General features: G+C 41.6%; 2 protein-coding genes across 2 annotated transcripts; one reads left to right on the top strand and one right to left on the bottom strand.

Moving 5' to 3' along the window:
* The first annotated feature begins 2,160 nt into the window (after positions 1-2,160).
* Positions 2,161-6,050, top strand: dram1 (DNA-damage regulated autophagy modulator 1). The gene is made up of 7 exons (XM_061069009.1): positions 2,161-2,568; positions 2,963-3,030; positions 3,256-3,398; positions 3,484-3,661; positions 3,790-3,848; positions 4,534-4,626; positions 4,714-6,050. Exons 1-7 carry the CDS (start codon positions 2,438-2,440, stop codon positions 4,756-4,758), a joined length of 717 nt encoding a protein of 238 aa, XP_060924992.1. The 5' UTR covers positions 2,161-2,437; the 3' UTR covers positions 4,759-6,050.
* Positions 5,896-11,299, bottom strand: washc3 (WASH complex subunit 3). The gene is made up of 7 exons (XM_061069019.1): positions 11,126-11,299; positions 10,173-10,271; positions 10,023-10,088; positions 9,782-9,934; positions 8,231-8,353; positions 8,084-8,148; positions 5,896-7,988 (listed from the first exon to the last, which is right to left on the bottom strand). Exons 1-7 carry the CDS (start codon positions 11,174-11,176, stop codon positions 7,889-7,891), a joined length of 657 nt encoding a protein of 218 aa, XP_060925002.1. The 5' UTR covers positions 11,177-11,299; the 3' UTR covers positions 5,896-7,888.
* Between the last annotated feature and the right edge of the window lie 6,417 nt (positions 11,300-17,716).

Genomic DNA, 17,716 nt, shown 5'->3' with positions numbered 1-17,716 from the left:
TATTTGAGGGGGCCAGGCCCCCTCTTGCCCCTGCCTAGACCCGGCCCTGACATGAAGTAACAAAACACATGCAAATACAAAATAACATGCAAATAGAAAACAATACGTGCAAATCAGGAAAACAACTCCATTAATTTAACTCAGCCACATCACATGCAAATACAAACTCACATGTATTTGCATGATCAGGCCCTTTTCTGGCTCAGGATGGCAGCTTCGGTATCCGCTATATTTTGGCTTCATTTTTGGATAGTGTGAGCAAGTGGAGACGTGTCGTCCATCTTTATTTACAGTCTATGGTTCAGGGTACAATAATCACCCTGCTCCTCTTAAGAACCTGTAACAATGTTCAAAGAGTAGAAACCTATTGGCCACAAGGGGGCGGAAGAGGATACGTCCGTCACAACACTGACAGCATGACATACTATCACCCTATGAAGTTGAGCAAATATCATGTATTTAAAGTTACTTAGAAGTAACATATAGTTGTACTTCCATTGCCTGCGATATATTCTAAACTCAATGTTCACTTACCTTATTTGTCATCAGAGTTTTCTGTTATATTTCTCTACCGTTGTCAAGAGGAACTTGCTCAGGTGCCCTCTCATGACCGAAAAGTGGTTTCTGGCACGTAAACGACTTCCTTAAAGTCTCTCAGGTCATCAGCTGACTCTTTATTTTGTATTATGATTGTAATGTTTTCATCAAAAACAGTTAATGTGTTCCCTCAAGCCAAGAATGAAACTCTGAGTCCTGCAGTTATTATGATAAATGCAGGGTTAACTTCAACAGTGCAACATTTCATGGTCCTGTTATCTCAAAGTTCTGCTGAGTCTGTAACCACTTCAGCCTCTTCCTGCTGAGTCACTACGGTCGAACAGAGCAAACAGTTTCTTAAAGTTGCCTCGAAGCTCTGATGTGACTTCACTTGGCTCAGAATGTAAGAAAAACGTGTTTAGAAGCGTGAGCTGAAGACGACTGGGTTCCACTGGCTCTGTCCCATCGTCTTTTCAGTCTACTCAACCCCAGTGGGGGATATCCTAACCCAATTTACCCCAGAATTTAAAACACGCAAGAACATATACACTCCAGGACTGTAGTACTAACTGAGGGCATTTAAAAACCGTGAAATTGTTTGTGGTAATTTGATTAGTTGCAAATTTGTTGGGAGAAGGGCACAAATTAGGTTTCATAGACCTTGACTGTAAAGGGTCTTAATGCATTTCCTGCTTCTTTACCACATGGCCATGTCCTGTAGAAAGGCCCATTGTGTCAAATTTGTATTTGTTTATTATTTTTAATATTTAGCTGACGTGTGGCAATGGATTCAACCAAGTTCAACCACCTCAAAATGTCACGTTCTGGTTGGATTGTGGATAAATGGGCTGCGGGACATTTACCTAGAAGTAAAATATCAAACACATGACTCACGTAAAGCTCATTTCTTCTTCCAGCACGGTTATGCAAGCTTTCATTTCCTCTCATGTGAAATTACTGTAACTCTCCACGTCTGAGTCGGAAGAATCCACGGAAGTCTGTGTCAAAGGCAGAAGCCCGACTTCTCACCAAAACCACAGAGCACATGACTCCTGTTTGTAGCTTCTCTCCATCGAGCTAAATTCAGCTAAATATTAGAAATGATTTAAAGATTTTATTAACTTTCAATTCCTGTTCTGGTCATAGCAGTCAGATGTCCGAACGTGCATGGTCCTAACTGGAGGCCTTGTTAGCCTTTACGCAGTCCCATCTAGGGACCAAAGGTGACAGGGCCCTTTCTGTTAGGGGCCCTCACCTTCCAGAACAATCTCCTTGAATAGATCCATCCAACTTAATAAGTCATTCTTTTTAGTACTGTTTTTATCGAGTCGTTGATCATCTCCTGAATCATTTACATCATTTTAAAACATTTTATTTCATTGTTTGTAACTTTTTTTTATCATCTGTAACATCTTACATTTTATTTTTCTGCCCTAAAACTGGGAAATTGCTCAACTTGGTTTTAACAGTTCCTTATAATGTGGCTTTATTTCTTCATTATTCTCTTGAAAAGCACCTTCTGACTGTTTTTAAAGTTGAGAGAAAGACGGGAAGGAGGAGGAGGAGATCTGTGGATGTAACGGGTGGTTTTATTTGCGCAACGCCAGCCCACTTGTAGTCGTTTTGGGGAAGAGGTCACCGGAGCTGTATAGTATATGAGTTTATTGGAAAGAGGCAGAGCTCTCTCATCTGCTTACGATCACAACCATGTGACTGTCGTTAACAGACTCACACAGGAAAGAGGCGCAGACCCTGATCCATGCGTCTGGATCAGCAGCATCAGACGTGGATTCCTCCTCCTGCTCCTTCTCCTCCTGATCCTTCTCCTCCTGAGCCTTCTCCTCCTGCTCAGGTGGAGACACGGTTTTCTGGAAGTTAGGCTTAAACAAAACTCCCCGAGATGTTTTGGTTCACGCAAGGTCTGTGCTTCCTGCCAGTGTTTCTGGTCGTCTGGTCTTCCTCCACCTTCATCATTTCCTATCTGATCGCGATTTTCAGGGGCGACGTCGATTTAATCTTCCCATACATCAGGTGAGATTTATGCTCAAGACACATGTTGATCTTTCACAACCTGCGATCCAAAGCACACACATGTTGTTTTGTGTTTCATACAAATCAGACAACAGTGGTGCCGCAAAGTTCAGTTTCGTTTTCCTCGAGCGTAAAGCTTGGCCGGTACCCAACCTCCAGCTGCTACTTCACAGGAGCTGTGCAGCTTCTCGGAGTCTTCTTTCACTTCTCCCTTTTTAATGTTACACTTGTACGTTGACTAGTTTGACTAGTTAGAAAGTCTTATTTGTTCTGTGTTTAGCTCAATTGCAAACCACAGCATACAGGATCTCCAGGCCTAAGGTTGAGGGGAGACAAGAGAGAGAGATGTCAAGTGTAAAATCAGGGCTAAAAATGGCCTTTTTTCCCTTTTCAGTGACACAGGTGCAAAACCCCCGGAGAGCTGCATTTTTGGCCTGATGACATTCATCTCTGCCTGTGCAGGTATTTCTTCTTCCCCCTTATTATAAATGTGAACTTGGGCACATTAACCCTGCTTGGTTTATTAAGCAACGTTGGGTTTTCCAGACTCTCCAAAGATGTCAGTCACATTTCCCCTTCTCAAGAAAGTGAAAGCAGAATTTATGGCTTGGGATGCAACAAGGGCGGGTGCTTCTTTCTTTTTTTATCCTTTGTGGTTAAAGCACAATCTGACTTTTTCGTGTGCAGGAATATCCACCATTTACGCCCGGTACAAGTTTGTGGAGAAGCTGGGTGAGCAAACAGGGGCAAAGAGGACGTGTCTCAATAGATGTGCTCTGGTGGGGGGGATGCTCTCCTGTCTTAGCATGTGTATTGTGGCCACCTTTCAGGTATGTCTCGACATGTGTGTGTTGCATGATTGTAAATATAACGTAATGTAACCTCTAACAGCGCCTGTCTTGTTTTGGTTTGCAGGAAACAGCCGTGACAGTAGTCCATGACATAGGAGCTCTGCTGTTCTTCATCTCCGGCGTTGTGTACATAATCCTCCAGTCAGTCATTTCCTATCAGACCTATCCGTTCGGATCCTCCTCCAGCCTGTATCGAGTGCGTTCGGGCATCGCCTTGCTGGCTGCGCTGGCGTTTTTCCCCGGTATCCTTTCCCTGAATTCCAAGCTGAGAAGATGCTCTGGCTCCCAGAAGTTCTAGTGTCAGTTATTATTGCCAGGCGATGTGTGTGTGATGCTTCATTGATTGTTTTTTCCTTAACGGATAATTCAGCTGTCATCTGTGCATCTTTTGTGAAGCAGAGCACGCTGATCCGAGACCGAGACGCAGAGGTGAGCTGCAGACGTGTCAGCTGTTCAGAGCTGGTGTTAACCTCCAACCTGAGAGATCACGTGTGGACAGCTCTTAAGATCGTCACTTCAAATCAGTCGCAAATAATCCAACGTCTGAGTGTGATCATCCAACAGTTTATTAGGAATCTGCAGCAGGTCAGAGGTCGTCAGCTAAATAAGCTTTTAAATGTGGCCCCGCAGCTGAAAGACTGAGACCACACTGCCTCAGAATGTGTGTCTGACTGATCGCATCTGAAATGCACCCTCTGTGTATCTTAGCTGCATTCACATCTTAACTAAGAGCTGACCACTTGTGATGGGATCACTCAGGACGGAGGTTAAACCAGATCTGAACATTGGGTCTCCATTAGAAGCATTACTTACCTCCACCAAGGAGTTTCTTTCTTGGTCCATTTCCCATCCTTCCACCAAGTGTCATTGAAATCTGTTCAGTAGTTTTGCCAAAATCCAGCTGATAAACCAGCAAATGGATGGGAGAGGAAACGTAACCTCCTTGGTTTTTCTTTATAAACTGAATTTCTTCGTGGTTTTGGACACAGATGTGAGAGGCCATCTTGGGTTTTAGCAAACAACGGCTTTAGTTAGATGACCTGATGATGAATGTAGTCAGTAGTCGATGCCCTGCATTATTTTCCACATGGACTGACTGTGGCCTCTCTTCCAGGATTATCCTTTCTATCTGGCCAGCGCTGTGTGTGAGTGGGTCGTCGCCTTCAGCTTCATCCTCTTCTTCCTCACGTACATCGACGATTTCAAAGTGAGTTTCTGACCATCAAACACAAGGTCAATTCTTTTTTTATTTATTGGAAATGAGTCTTATATCTCTCCCTTTTACTTCCTGCAGGTTTTTACTTTAAATGTGAAAACAGAGCTGGAGGAGTCGTCGTGATTTGCAGCTGAACGCCAGTATTTTCACGGCTCTTTTTATTTCTTTTATGAGAGTTTTATGCTGTTTTATTTTTGTACACATCATATTGTGAGTTTATTAGGAGAACAGGTAATTTTCGACATTTTTATTATTACATTGTAACAACTGGCCGTCGGATTTGGGGTTGAAGGAAAAAAGAACTGACCACAGCCTGGTTCTTTATACTCTTTATATGACCCCCAAGTGTTCATGCCGCCCGTGGTCACACAACAGTCACTTTGCACTTTGCACTCCTGACTCATCAGCTGAACACTTCCTGTCGGACCTGTGACCACTTATACGAGAAGTTGTGGTCGTGAGGTGATCACCTGACCGCTGCACATGTGATTTATCTCAAACCAATTAAGTGTTTTTCTTTGGGAACATTGTTTTGTGAGTAGATCCGTGAAATGCCAAACTAATACTGTATATGTATATGGGGTACTGTTTTTATATTGCACACCAGAAAACTGATGTCATTCAAATGCTGGCAGCTCTTCAATAGAATATATATATATATATATATATTTTTGCTTTGCATCACTGTTCGGTACTGACAACAATTAAGGGAGTTAATCTCTTTCAGTGGATGCTCCACTTAAGAGTCTTGGTTGCATGTACTGACTGTACACTGTGGTCATATAGTGCAGCTGTGGATGTGACTGTGCACGTTTCCACATCCGGGAATCATGCACTGAGGATCAAGCTGCTTATTAGAAGAGAATTAGACCATTGAGTGAATTAGTTGTTCAATGAAACTGCCAAATTTCAATCTTATAATAAACAGGAAGAGGTGTGTTCGATGTGCTTCAACGCCGTCTCAGAGTATGCGTGGTGCTCTCCTAAATTCTTTCACTCATGACCCTTAAGGACTAAATGAAAGTCTTAATTTCTTTCTCTTCTTTTGAATCAAGCACTAGGATTTATCCACATTCTAAAGCCTTCACAAGAACAAAGATTCACTTTTTTCCACATAAGATACTGTATTTACATGGGAAATGATCAATTACTTTTGTATTTTTGCTTGTGACATAATATACTGCACATATCATAATTTCCTGCTGAGCTGAATGATCAGATAATATGATAGTATGAAGAAGAAGGATGCACTTTCTAGAGCAAATTGTATGAGTGTTTATTACAGGCACAAATCACAGATGCAACGATTCTCTCTCTTGTAACCAAAGTGCTTTTCAGATGTTTCTACACTATTGTGTAAAGTCCATTCATAGAAATCTTATCAAAAGAAAATAAATGTATTTTGTACTAAAACATTCTTGGCACAGTTTCCTACATGAATATTTTTTCGGGTACGTTCACACAAGTTGTGAGAAATGTCGCGAGTCAAACACAAAAAAGAATTTTGTTTACATTTTCTGACAAACGGTGTTATCACTCAGTAAAGGTGAGTGTGCGTAACCGATCCCTGGCAAAACAGGAGATATTGACGGGCTCGAGAGGCCTTTCAATGGAAAAATGTTAGTTATGGACGAATCTAAACCAGACACAACAAAACATTTCCAGTTATTGCTTACCAACTTTTACATCATCAATCGACTCAACTACAAATCCTCTTGACCGATCACATGTGAGTCTCAGCTGTCGAAGCCCATTTCTAAAGCTTTTTAGAACTGTGTAAATCGACAGAAATTATATTTGAGAAAAATGTATTGGCGGGATAGTTATGCACCTATGCAGAGGCCAGCCACAAGGGGGCTAATGTGAAGTGTTGGCGTCACTTTTAGGGATTTGCCATATCTCCATCTTTATAGTCTGCATACTTTCCAAAGCCACTTATTCCGTCTAAGTTAATAAAGTCAAAGCAACAGTTTCTTTACACTGAATCTACACAAGCTCTTTTTCAACACGGTCACTTTCTATGCTGCAGTAAATCAGGGTATAACACTTGAAACACATTATTTTTCAAGTGCAGCTTGTTAACTGTGATGAGACATGTATTGTTTTACTGTCGCCTCATGTCATTTACTGCTCGTGCACTTATGTAGAGTATCAGTGTTTCAAGCAGTTGGAATTCCAGCCAAAAATGCTAATGTCACTGATGCCAAACCAAACCTTACCGAGCAGGTTTAAGATAAACAGAAGACCGATCCTGTAACAACAATCATGTGAGTTTTTCTCACCTTGACATTAACTCAGAGATTAGAAAAGGAAAGCACTAAAAAATACATAAGATGCTTTTTTCTTCCTCTTGGATGTTAAATAGGGTTTTTGTAAAAGTTCTGCAAAGTTAAAAAACAGAAAGTCTGTGGTAACAGGAGCTTCTCTCCTCCACAGAAAACATTGGAGCTTCTGAAACACCTCATCAGTAGTTTGGCCGATACTACTGCACCATTGTAATGTCATGTGACTCAATTCCCCACATTTTACATTTTGATTGTCTTGTGGTTTGGCTGGCACGTTGGAAGTGGTGGAGCAAACACAACAGACTGGGCCGGCCGACCAATCAGAGCAGAGTGGGCTTCATCAGGAGGGGGGGGGCACACTTAAAGAAGCAGGAGCTAAAACCAAGTGTTCAAGACAGAGGCTGAAAGGAGGAGCTGCAGCAATGGACAGTGAAAAGGGATTGGTTTTATGAATATTGGAGCACGTCAACTTTTTCAAGTAATATCCAAAATTGGAATAATGATATGAGCAGAATATGTCTCCTTTAATCAGTTTAATCTCCAACATATATTTTTAAATTTTATCTTGACCCTGTAACAAGAACAGCAAGAACTGTCAAGTGAAGACTGTGATAGAAACATCACTATCACAGAAAACCTGTAGTTTAACTACTCCTCGAAAACGACTTGCTACTGTCATGTCCTGAGGACCACAGGGTTCATTATCAAAGAGGGAAACTGTCCTGTCTTAGTTGGAAACAACAATTGTTAATCAAAAATGCTAATGAGGAATCAAACCACGCATCGAGGAGGTCCGATCGACCCTTCCAGTTCATTCAGACTGAAATCACAATCACTCCGGACACATTTCCAGGCACCGACATCTGCACCTTCTGTATCCTCGTACGAGCTCAGGCCTGAACCTCACACAGCGATGTAAGGGGCCTTCGCAGGGAAGCTTTGCAGTGAGGAGGACGTAGAGGAAGATGTCAGTCGCTGAAAGATGATTCGCTGTCGGAGCTTGTAGCGGCAACATCCGGATCATCGGCGCTCCTCGCTCCTCCGTCGGGAACCGGGGCGTCCGGCGTGCTGTCGTCAGCAGTGAGGGAGTGATTATTGGTCAGTTTAATGAAACACAAATGCAGAGACAACGATCAATGTTAATTGACTTGTAGGACACTCACTCAAGCAAGCTGGAATCTAAACCCTCCAGGACCATTTTGTTCCTTATGGCCATAACTGGAACACCCTGTCACAAATTAAACATCTTATGAGATGCACACTTTATTTCTATTTTTATCCTCATAGTGCAGGTGTGATCGTCAACTCACCACTTGAACCATTTTCAGGTATCGGGCGTAACGTGGGTCCTTGGCCACCGTCAGGACATTTTCTGCAGCTGCTTCTGCAACCGGTTTCTGCGTCGGAGCAGCTTCTTGCACCGTCTGAGTGGGCTACAGGGAGTGAGGTAACACATGGTTACAAGGTTTAGCTTTTCTGGTAAATGTTGTATCTTTAGAGTTTAAGATCCTCTTTTTTTATCAGAAGTTTATATGAGCCTCAATGAGCACATGTGAGAATACAGAAGAGAAATCTCACAGTGGGCTCACAGGCCTGTTGATGAAGTGTGTGACACGCGACTTAAGGCTCCTTTATGCTTCTCCGTCTTTTTTAAAACGGACAGATAAGACCGCCCTATCCGCCGTGGAACGCCCTCTCCGAGCGCCTCGGACAGCTTTTCGTGCACCTCTGATTTTTCTAACTATCCGTGTTTATTTCGGAGACCCCACGGACAGCCCTTGGCTATGATTGGTCCGCGAACGACATCATTTCCGTATGACGTCATTTCCGGATTACACATTTCCGGACCTCAAACTTCCTGCTTCACAATAAACACAAACACAACTACGATTCTACGATTAATATGACGTGTGTGTTAAGCCAGCGGAGTTGTCCGGCTGACGGTGGCTCGTTAGAGCACTGACGGCATGTGTGCACGGTCACATACGGGTATAACAAGCTTTCAAAACGGCGCTAGCGGGCTAGCCACCATGCTAATTGCGGTGGTAACAGTGCAAAAACCCACCGTCACGACTTTAATTCCACTGCTATCATGACACTGTTTCTACAATACCGCAGGTTAGAAGCAACTCGCTGACTGTGTGTGGAAGCTGGGGGGGAAGCTAGCTAGCTCCGTGTAGCCTCAAGCAGATTCAAGCTGTGGAATCAGCAACACAGTTGGGAAACAAGACCGGGGAACCGCTGCGCTAAGAAACGATAACATCAGCATTTTGACCCGCTGGGTGTCACTTTATTTAGTTCTGTTAGTTGCCATGGTTCAGTGTGTGGGAGGCAAGCCGACAGAGGTAAATAAACACACGTGGACTTCTTCTTCCCAGAAATGGGGTAGGCTTCTCTGAGCTCGTCTTCCGTTGCGCCACCTATGGGTTCTCCGTGCGTCCCTCTCCGCGAAACGGATACGTACAAGCATAATGGAGCCTTTACACAGAACTGGAAGAATATTAATCGCTCAGGGTTAAAAGGATGTGCCAAACACATAGAAGCTGCAGACAATATCATATGCGTATAAGACAAACTCCAGAAAGAGTCTGGACCCAGTTTCAGGAGTTCATGTCTGAAAACGGCTCAACTGTGATAGTGGTGATAGCACCACTCCAGTTCACCGAGTAGCACAGCATCAGCAGTATCTAGTTTATTTTATCTAGCGTGAGTGTAAATATGACAGATTGTTGTTTTTACATGCAGTTAGAGCATGTAAAAACAAGTGGAGAGACGTCCTTGAGACTGTGACGTTTCCACGTGGAGTGAGGATCAGACAAATCACATGTAGCATTCATTTGTGTGCATGTTGGTAGATGTACCTGTGGGGGTGGCAGCGTCTCTGCCGGTGGAGCAGTGGCTTGGCTCTGAGTGGCAGCAGTCGGCCCGTTAGCCTGTGCAGTTGGCTGCTGCTGCGGCTGCTGCTGACCGATTCCCTCGATTGTGACGTCCTCCAGTCCAGGAATGGAGGACAGCTGCTCAGAGCACAACAACATGACTTATAAGATGAGTGCCCGGACAGGAAACTGCAGAGAGAACTACGGCGGAGGCTCGAGAACTCACCTTGGCTTCCAAAATAGACAGAGTGGTTTCAATCTGCTGGATGCGAAGAGATATGTTTGCAAGTTTCTGTGGGGAAGTCATGCGACAGGTCAGGATCTTGAGAGCGACAGACCGACGTACACTTCGATGTTAGAATAAAATTGTACAAACCTCTTCGCACACTGTGGAGAAGCGGTTCAGGAATCGAACCGTATGCACAACAAACTGATTCAGGTAGGCAACGATTCTTCTCTGTTGGATGGCAGGAACCTGGAGGAAGCAGAACACATATTTAGGCACGGGTGGTAAGAAGCAGATAAGCAGCAGAGTGTGAGGTGCTAAGGAAGTGAAGCAATTCACAGCATCTGGATGATGCAATTTCTCTCTATCCCCTCTCCTGCAACAGCCAAAAGATATTGGCACAGAAATTTCACCTGACTCTTGTTCGTGGTGACCTTCACTGTTTGTGTGTCAAGTTTCAAGGGATCTTACTGCAGAATTTCAGAGAAAATTAAAAAAAAAAAATTGGCTACTTTTCCATTATGGCATTCTGAACTTTTAATATATATATTGCTTTTAATTTTCTATGACATTCTACAGTAAAGTGTTGGGGAAAGGTGGCTCAATTGTTTCAGGACAATAATCCAGGGATGGACAGACGAGCTGTTCAACCATGATACAATTCTCGTGACTGTTTTTAATTGTTAGTGAATAATTTGAGGAATTTTTTCAAGCACAGACCATGAAAAATTATCAATGGCTCTATTGTTTCTCGTTCTCAAATATGAGGATTTCTTGCTATTCTGAGAGACTTGCTATTATAAAATAAGTGAGTTTGAACATTTGAATCTCATGTAATGACATTAACATGTTTATAGTCTTTACTTTCAGAACGTACAAATAAGGAAATTGAACTTCATTTAAAATGTGCATAAATTAACTAAGAAACGTGGATTGTAAAATCCCTGTCAAGTAAACACCTCGAGGTTTCACAGAATAATAATGTTCAGCTTAGAGTAAAATGTTCGGCAGCTTCCATTAAAGCTGAACAGTCGTGAAACCATCACTGACATCTGGTTTCCTCTCATCGAGTCTGTGTTGACGTGAGCGAGCCGAACACGAACCTTGGTCAGATCCACTCCGGAGCCCACGATCGGAAGCCCGTCCTCGTCCATGTTGGATCCACGACGGCTGCTGCTTCACTTTCACTTCGAGGGAGATTCAGTGAAACGTGAAGAAACAAAACAACATTTAGCAGAAGAAACGTCTCATGTGACTGAGAGAGGTCGCGTCCTGACGTCACCGGAATCACGCGAGAGTAGGGACAAAACCGAAAACCCGGATGGGATTTGAGCTTTTATTTTGTAGTCTGTGGCAAGCATCAACATCCGGCAGTGAGTCTTCGGACTGAATATTATTATATTGCTTTTTTTCCAATAAAGATCTAATGCAATGTCATGTTAAAATGATCCTGTTAAGAAAATATAAGAAGATTATGCTTTATCTAGCCACCTTAAATTATCTCACAAATTAACTCTTTATTATTATCACAACAGAAATGCATATTATTATGTATGTATGCATGCAAAAGATAAAACAATTAAGATTATAGATAAATCATATGTCTAGGCAGGGGTAGATATGTAAAAGAGAAGTGTTGTAGATATTGTGGAAGCGAGTTTGATCATTTCTGTCTGAGTAAAATATTTCTAATGCAGAATAATAAAGTTGATCAGATACCAGAGGGCGCCATCTACTGGATTCATATTGGAACAAATAACACATTCAAGGGGCATATCAGAAATGAAACTCATGAAAGTATCATTATCTGTGTATACTTGGAAATAGTAGGGTCTATTTTAGTTTAACTTCTTTAGCATGTTTTGATATATAATAATAGGTTCACAAAGTTTGTATTATCAGATTTGAATCGCTATAAAAAACCTTCCAACACAGTTTTATTTTTGTAAGATGAGGACAAAAACAACATTTCATATTAAAAGCAGACACTGCAGTTTCTAAGACTTTTATTTTGAAAACAGGAAACGCGGGGCGATACTTGGTGAAGCTAATGTTTGCGTTCTAACTGCGCATATCAGCAACAAAAGTTAGTTTATTGTTCAACGCAACAAGAGTCGTGTTGCAGTCATGGAGGGTTTAGAGCCCGGAGAGAAAGTAAACGGTGAGTTTCGGCTCTGTTTATTTTCGGCAGACAGCGGTGTCATGACCTGTGGACCTGTATTTGGTCGCATTCAAATAAGAAACTTTATTGATACCACGCTGGGACAGCAGCAGATAGTCAGAAAGAGAAGGTAGGAAAATAAAATAAGCAATAATAATAAATATGGAGAATATTTACATAATATACACCTTTCACTACAGGTGGAGATATGTGTTGAGAAATGTACCTGAGTAAGGTACAGGATGTAAAATGTAAAGATATTGAGATTGACATGTATATATAATCCACAATAATTTAGTAAATAGCAGTCTGCTGTAGAATATATGACTACAGGGATGCATGTATGTGTGTGTATATAAACCCTTATATTAAAGCTCTCTTGGCATTTTCCTTGGGACTTTTTTGTGAGATATTTTGTTCTTTTTGTTTTTATTCTTTTCTTAAATTTTGCCATTCAATTGTGCACCTGTTTCTTTGTTCAGACCAGTTTACAGTAGCGCCAGAGCACATTATACTTTAGGGCAGAGGTCTTCAACAGGGGGTCCGCGGAGGTACTGCAGGGGGGTCGCGAAATCTTTGGTTGATTAGACAATTTTTTTTTTCACGAATTTAAATGTCTTTTAATACACATTAAGATGAATCCAACATATTGTGAGGCTGATATGACCCTTGTGTGCTACCAATCAGGGTCCGACATCTCACTAATGTGGGAGTATGTGTGGCATCCACTGAGCTTGAGGATTCACCGTCTCTTCTACATGTATGTTTAAAATAAAAACATGAATCTGTGAATTACTTTAATAGCTCAGTGTTGTATGCACGATGTACAGTGGGTACGGAAAGTATTCAGACCCCTTTAAATATTTCACTCTGTTTCATGCAGCAATTTGCAAAAATAAAAAAAGTTCATTTTTTCATTTTTGCAAATGTATTAAAAAAGAAAAACTGAAATATCACATGGTCATAAGTATTCAGACCCTTTGCTGTGACACTCTTATTTAACTCACATGCTGTCCATTTCTTCTGATCCTCCTTGAGATGGTTCTACTCCTTCATTGGAGTCCAGCTGTGTTTAATTAAACTGATTGGACTTGATTAGGAAAGGCACACACCTGTCTACACCGCGTTCCACATTATTATGCAAGTTGGATTTAAGGGTCATAAACATTCATTTTTTAGTTTTTGAATTAAACTCATGGATGGTATTGTGTCTCATGGCTATTTGGATGAGTGAAATCAATCTCAGACACCTGTGATAATTAATTTGCCAGGTGAGCCCAATCAAAGGAAAACTACTTAAGAAGGATGTTCCACATTATTAAGCAAGCTACATGTTTCAGGCAAAATGGGAAAGAAAAGGAATCTCTCTGCTGCTGAAAAGCAGCAAATAGTGCAATACCTTGGTCAAGGTATCACAACATTGGATATTTCCAAAAGAATTGCGCGTGATCATCGGACGGTGAAGAAATTTGTCACTGATTCACAGCACAAGCGGGTTCGTTCGGACAAAGGCAAAATCAGGAAGATTTCTGCCAAACAAATGCGTAGGGTTAAGAGAGCAGCCACTAAAATGCTATTGAATAGCAGCAAACAGGTGTTTGAAGCCGCTGGTGCCTCTGGAGTCTCGAGAACTTCAAGATGTAGGATGCTCAAGAGGTTTGCAAGTGTCCTTAAACCTGTTATTCGTTCCTCTAAACCAAGCTCACAAGCAAAAAAGGGTTGCAGTGGGCTCAGGACTACATGAAGACTAAGTTCCAAACTGTTTTGTTTACGGATGAGTGCCGTGCAACCCTTGATGGTCCTGATGGATGGAGTAGAGGATGGTTGGTGAATGGCCACCATGTCCCAACAAGGCTGAGACGTCAACAAGGAGGTGGCTGAGTCATGTTTTGGGACGGAATCATGGGGAGAGAGCTGGTCGGCCCCTTCAGGGTCCCTGAAAATGAACTCGGCAAAGTACGTAGAGTTTCTGACTGACCACTTTCTTCCGTGGTACAAAAAGAGGAACCGTGCCTTCTGAAGCAAAATCATATTCATGCATGACAATGCACCATCTCATGCTGCAAAGAATACCTCTGGGGCATTGGCTGCTATGGGCATAAAAGGAGAGAAACTCATGGTGTGGCCCCATCTTCCCCTGACCTTAACCCTATTGAGAACCTTTGGAGCATCATCAAGCAAAATATCTATGTGGGTGGAAGGCAGTTCACATCCAAGCAGGTGCTCTGGGAGGCTATTATGGCATCCTGCAAAGAAATTCAAGCAGAAACTATCAAATAACTCACAAGTTCAATGGATGCAAGAATTGTGAAGGTGATATCAAAGAAGGGGTCCTATGTTGATATTTAACTTGACCTGTTAAGATGTTTTTGATTAAAACTTTTTTTGATTTCAGTAAATATGACCTCTTAATGCTGCAAATTCAACAAAGGACAATTTTTAGTTCTTTACAACCTATAAAATATCTTGAAACTCTGAAACTCAGAAACTCTGCATAATAATTTGGAACACTGCATTTTTAGATTTTTGAAAAAAATACTGTTATCATTGGGAGGTTTGTTCAATAAAATTTGAATTATACTCTAACAGTTGATGACTTGAAAATTATACTGACTGGCTGTGCATTACTATTTAGGAAAATCTGAGCAAAGTGTAATCTGCATAATAATGTGGAACGCGGTGTATATAAGACCTTACAGCTCACAGTGCATGTCAGAGCAAATGAGGGAAGGAACTGCCCAAAGAGCTCAGAGACAGAATTGTGGCAAGGCACAGATCTGGCCAAGGTTACAAAAGAATTTATGCAGCACTCAAGGTTCCTAAGAGCACAGTGGCCTCCATAATCCTTAAATGGAAGAAGTTTGGGACGACCAGAACTCTTCCTAGACCTGGCCGTCCAGCCAAACTGAGCAATCGTGGGAGAAGAGCCTTGGTGAGAGAGGTAAAGAAGAATCCAAAGATCACTGTCGCTGAGCTCCAGAGATGCAGTAGGGAGATTGGAGAAAGTTCCACAAAGTCAACTATCACTGCAGCCCTCCACCAGTCGGGGCTTTATGGCAGAGTGGCCCGACGGAAGCCTCTCCTCAGTGCAAGACATATGAAAGCCCGCATAGAGTTTGCCAAAAATCACATGAAGGACTCCCAGACTATGAGAAAATAAGATTCTCTGGTCTGCTGAGACCAAGATTCAACTTGTTGGCGTTAATTCTAAGCGGTATGTGTGGAGAAAACCAGGCACTGCTCATCACCTGCCCAATACAATCCCAACAGTGAAACATGGTGGTGGCAGCATCATGCTATGGGGGTGTTTTTCAGCTGCATGGACAGGCTGACTGGTTGCAATTGAAGGAAAGATGAATGCGGCCAAGTACAAAGATATCCTGGAAGAAAACTTCTTTCAGAGTGCTCTGGACCTCAGACTGGGCCGAAGGTTCACCTTCCAACAAGACAATGACCCTAAGCAGACAGCTAAAATAACAAAGGAGTGGCTTCGGAACAACTCTGTGACCATTCTTGACTGGCCCAGCCAGAGCCCTGACCTAAACCCAATTGAGCATCTCTGGAGAGACCTGAAAATGGCTTTCCACCAACGTTCACCATCCAACCTGACAGACCTGGAGAGGATCTGCAAGGAAGAATGGCAGAGGATCCCCAAATCCAGGTGTGAAAAACTTGTTGCATCATTCCCAAGAAGACTCATGGCTGTACTAGCTCAAAAGGGTGCTTCTACTCAATACTGAGCAAAGGGTCTGAATACTTATGACCATGTGATATTTCAGTTTTTCTTTTTTAATAAATTTGCAAAAATTTCTACATTTCTGTTTTTTTCTGTCAAGATGGGGTGCTGAGTGTACATTGATGAGAAATAAAATGAACTTTTTAGATTTTAGCAAATGGCTGCAATGAAACAGAGTGAAGATTTAAAGAGGTCTGAATACTTTCCGTACCCACTGTATGTTTATAAATGGCAGTGGCATGGCCACCCTGTACCTTGCACATGTTTCAATTAAAAACATGAATATATGAACCTGTGTAATATTTGAATAGCTTAGTATTGAATGCACAATATCAGGGTAGTTATGTTAATACATGGCACTAGGCCCAGTTTAATATAAAACACAATTTTATACAATATATATAGTAGGGGGTCCCTGCTCCATCTCTGCACCTGTTTGGGGGTCCTTGGCCTGAAAAATGTTGAAGACCCCTGCTTTAGGGCGATGTATCCCAACCTGGTGACCATATGAGAGGTCAAGGACCAAAACGGAAAGATACATCTGCTCTTTTTGAGACCTCTGATTTCCTACGGCTGTATTTCTGCATGCACTGGATGTGTCTTTTTAATGATCGTTCATTTCTGTCCAGAGTGCTCATAAAACTGAACGACTCTTTGAGCTGAGCAAAGATTAACGGAAAATATCGTGACATCATTTAATTTCCTCTGCAGACCTCCAGCTGTCTGTGCAAAACTCCATCTGCTCACCCCTCACTCCTGTACTGAGAGCAAGACGCCTAATCTGTCTGTGCAAATTAAATTACAAGATAATGTAGTCAGCTACATTTTATTATTTCCATTTTTCTAATCCAGGAGTTTTAAATTTAGCTTCTACAGCCCAAACAAACAGAATCTGTAGTATGAGTCTATACCGCCCACCCTTCCATTGCCCCCACCGGTCTGTCTGGGCATTCCCCTCTGTGCCATCATGACAATATTACCGTTGCTCTTCTATAAAAGAGTCATTTTAATGCATTTAATTAACGGAGAGGCTTTAAATAGCTCTGATTGGGCGGGGGGGGTTAATAGGAGGGAAGCCATTGCCAGACAGGAATCACCAGGATGATACTGACTGCGTCGTCCATCAGGGAACCCACACAGAGAAAAGAACTCTGCTATGAGCCGATCCAAATAATTGTAATAAATATATTAAACCATTTATAGCTTCACTGTAAAACAATAACATACATTTAAAATATCAAATGTTTGAATCAGCTAAATTGTTTATTTAAATCAATTTGACCTTCATCTTCATGTTTATGCACTAATTCCTGTTTTTCAGGTTAAATTGTAAGTTACCTGCACTCCAGACTAAGTTCTTTCAATACTTTATTTTATAAAAAGACCAAAAACCTGACTAGTAGTAAGCTATTACTAATTATAATAGTAAACTTTAGTATTCTTGTAATTTTATGTCAGCAGATGTAACATACATTAACCGTACAGTCAGAGAAGAGCTGAGGATTTGAATTTTAGTATTACCAAAACTGTGTTTTACATATCTTTCTGAAGTAAATTATTATTATTTGTCCATAATTTAAAATGACGCTGTTGTTAAACTGATTTCTGAATAGATTGCACATTATCTATAGAAATATGCAGACAAACAGCCTATTTATTTGTCTTAAAATTTAAAAATCATTAAAGTTAAGCTCAGAGAAGGTTTGAATATTTTAAAATTATCTCATACAGTCTAAAGTAAATATATTTTTTTTTTCACAAATGGACCAAAGTCAAACTCTCCTCCACACCGAGAGA

This window comes from Limanda limanda, chromosome 1 (genome assembly GCF_963576545.1).
Source record: "Limanda limanda chromosome 1, fLimLim1.1, whole genome shotgun sequence".
NCBI classification, from domain to species: domain Eukaryota; kingdom Metazoa; phylum Chordata; class Actinopteri; order Pleuronectiformes; family Pleuronectidae; genus Limanda; species Limanda limanda.
Note: the sequence above shows the minus strand (reverse complement) of the source record. Positions and strands in the feature narration are given on the sequence as shown.

Bases quoted from the DNA above. Each gene is read 5' to 3' on its own strand.
- dram1 (XM_061069009.1), top strand. From the start codon at position 2,438: ATGTTTTGGTTCACGCAAGGTCTGTGCTTCCTGCCAGTGTTTCTGGTC. The intron at 2,569-2,962 runs GTGAGATTTATG...TTCCCTTTTCAG, and splicing joins TTAATCTTCCCATACATCAG to TGACACAGGTGCAAAACCCC. The intron at 3,031-3,255 runs GTATTTCTTCTT...TTTCGTGTGCAG, and splicing joins ATTCATCTCTGCCTGTGCAG to GAATATCCACCATTTACGCC.
- washc3 (XM_061069019.1), bottom strand. From the start codon at position 11,176: ATGGACGAGGACGGGCTTCCGATCGTGGGCTCCGGAGTGGATCTGACC. The intron at 10,089-10,172 runs GTTTGTACAATT...ACTTCCCCACAG, and splicing joins TCTCCACAGTGTGCGAAGAG to AAACTTGCAAACATATCTCT. The intron at 9,935-10,022 runs GTGAGTTCTCGA...TGCTCTGAGCAG, and splicing joins TGTCTATTTTGGAAGCCAAG to CTGTCCTCCATTCCTGGACT.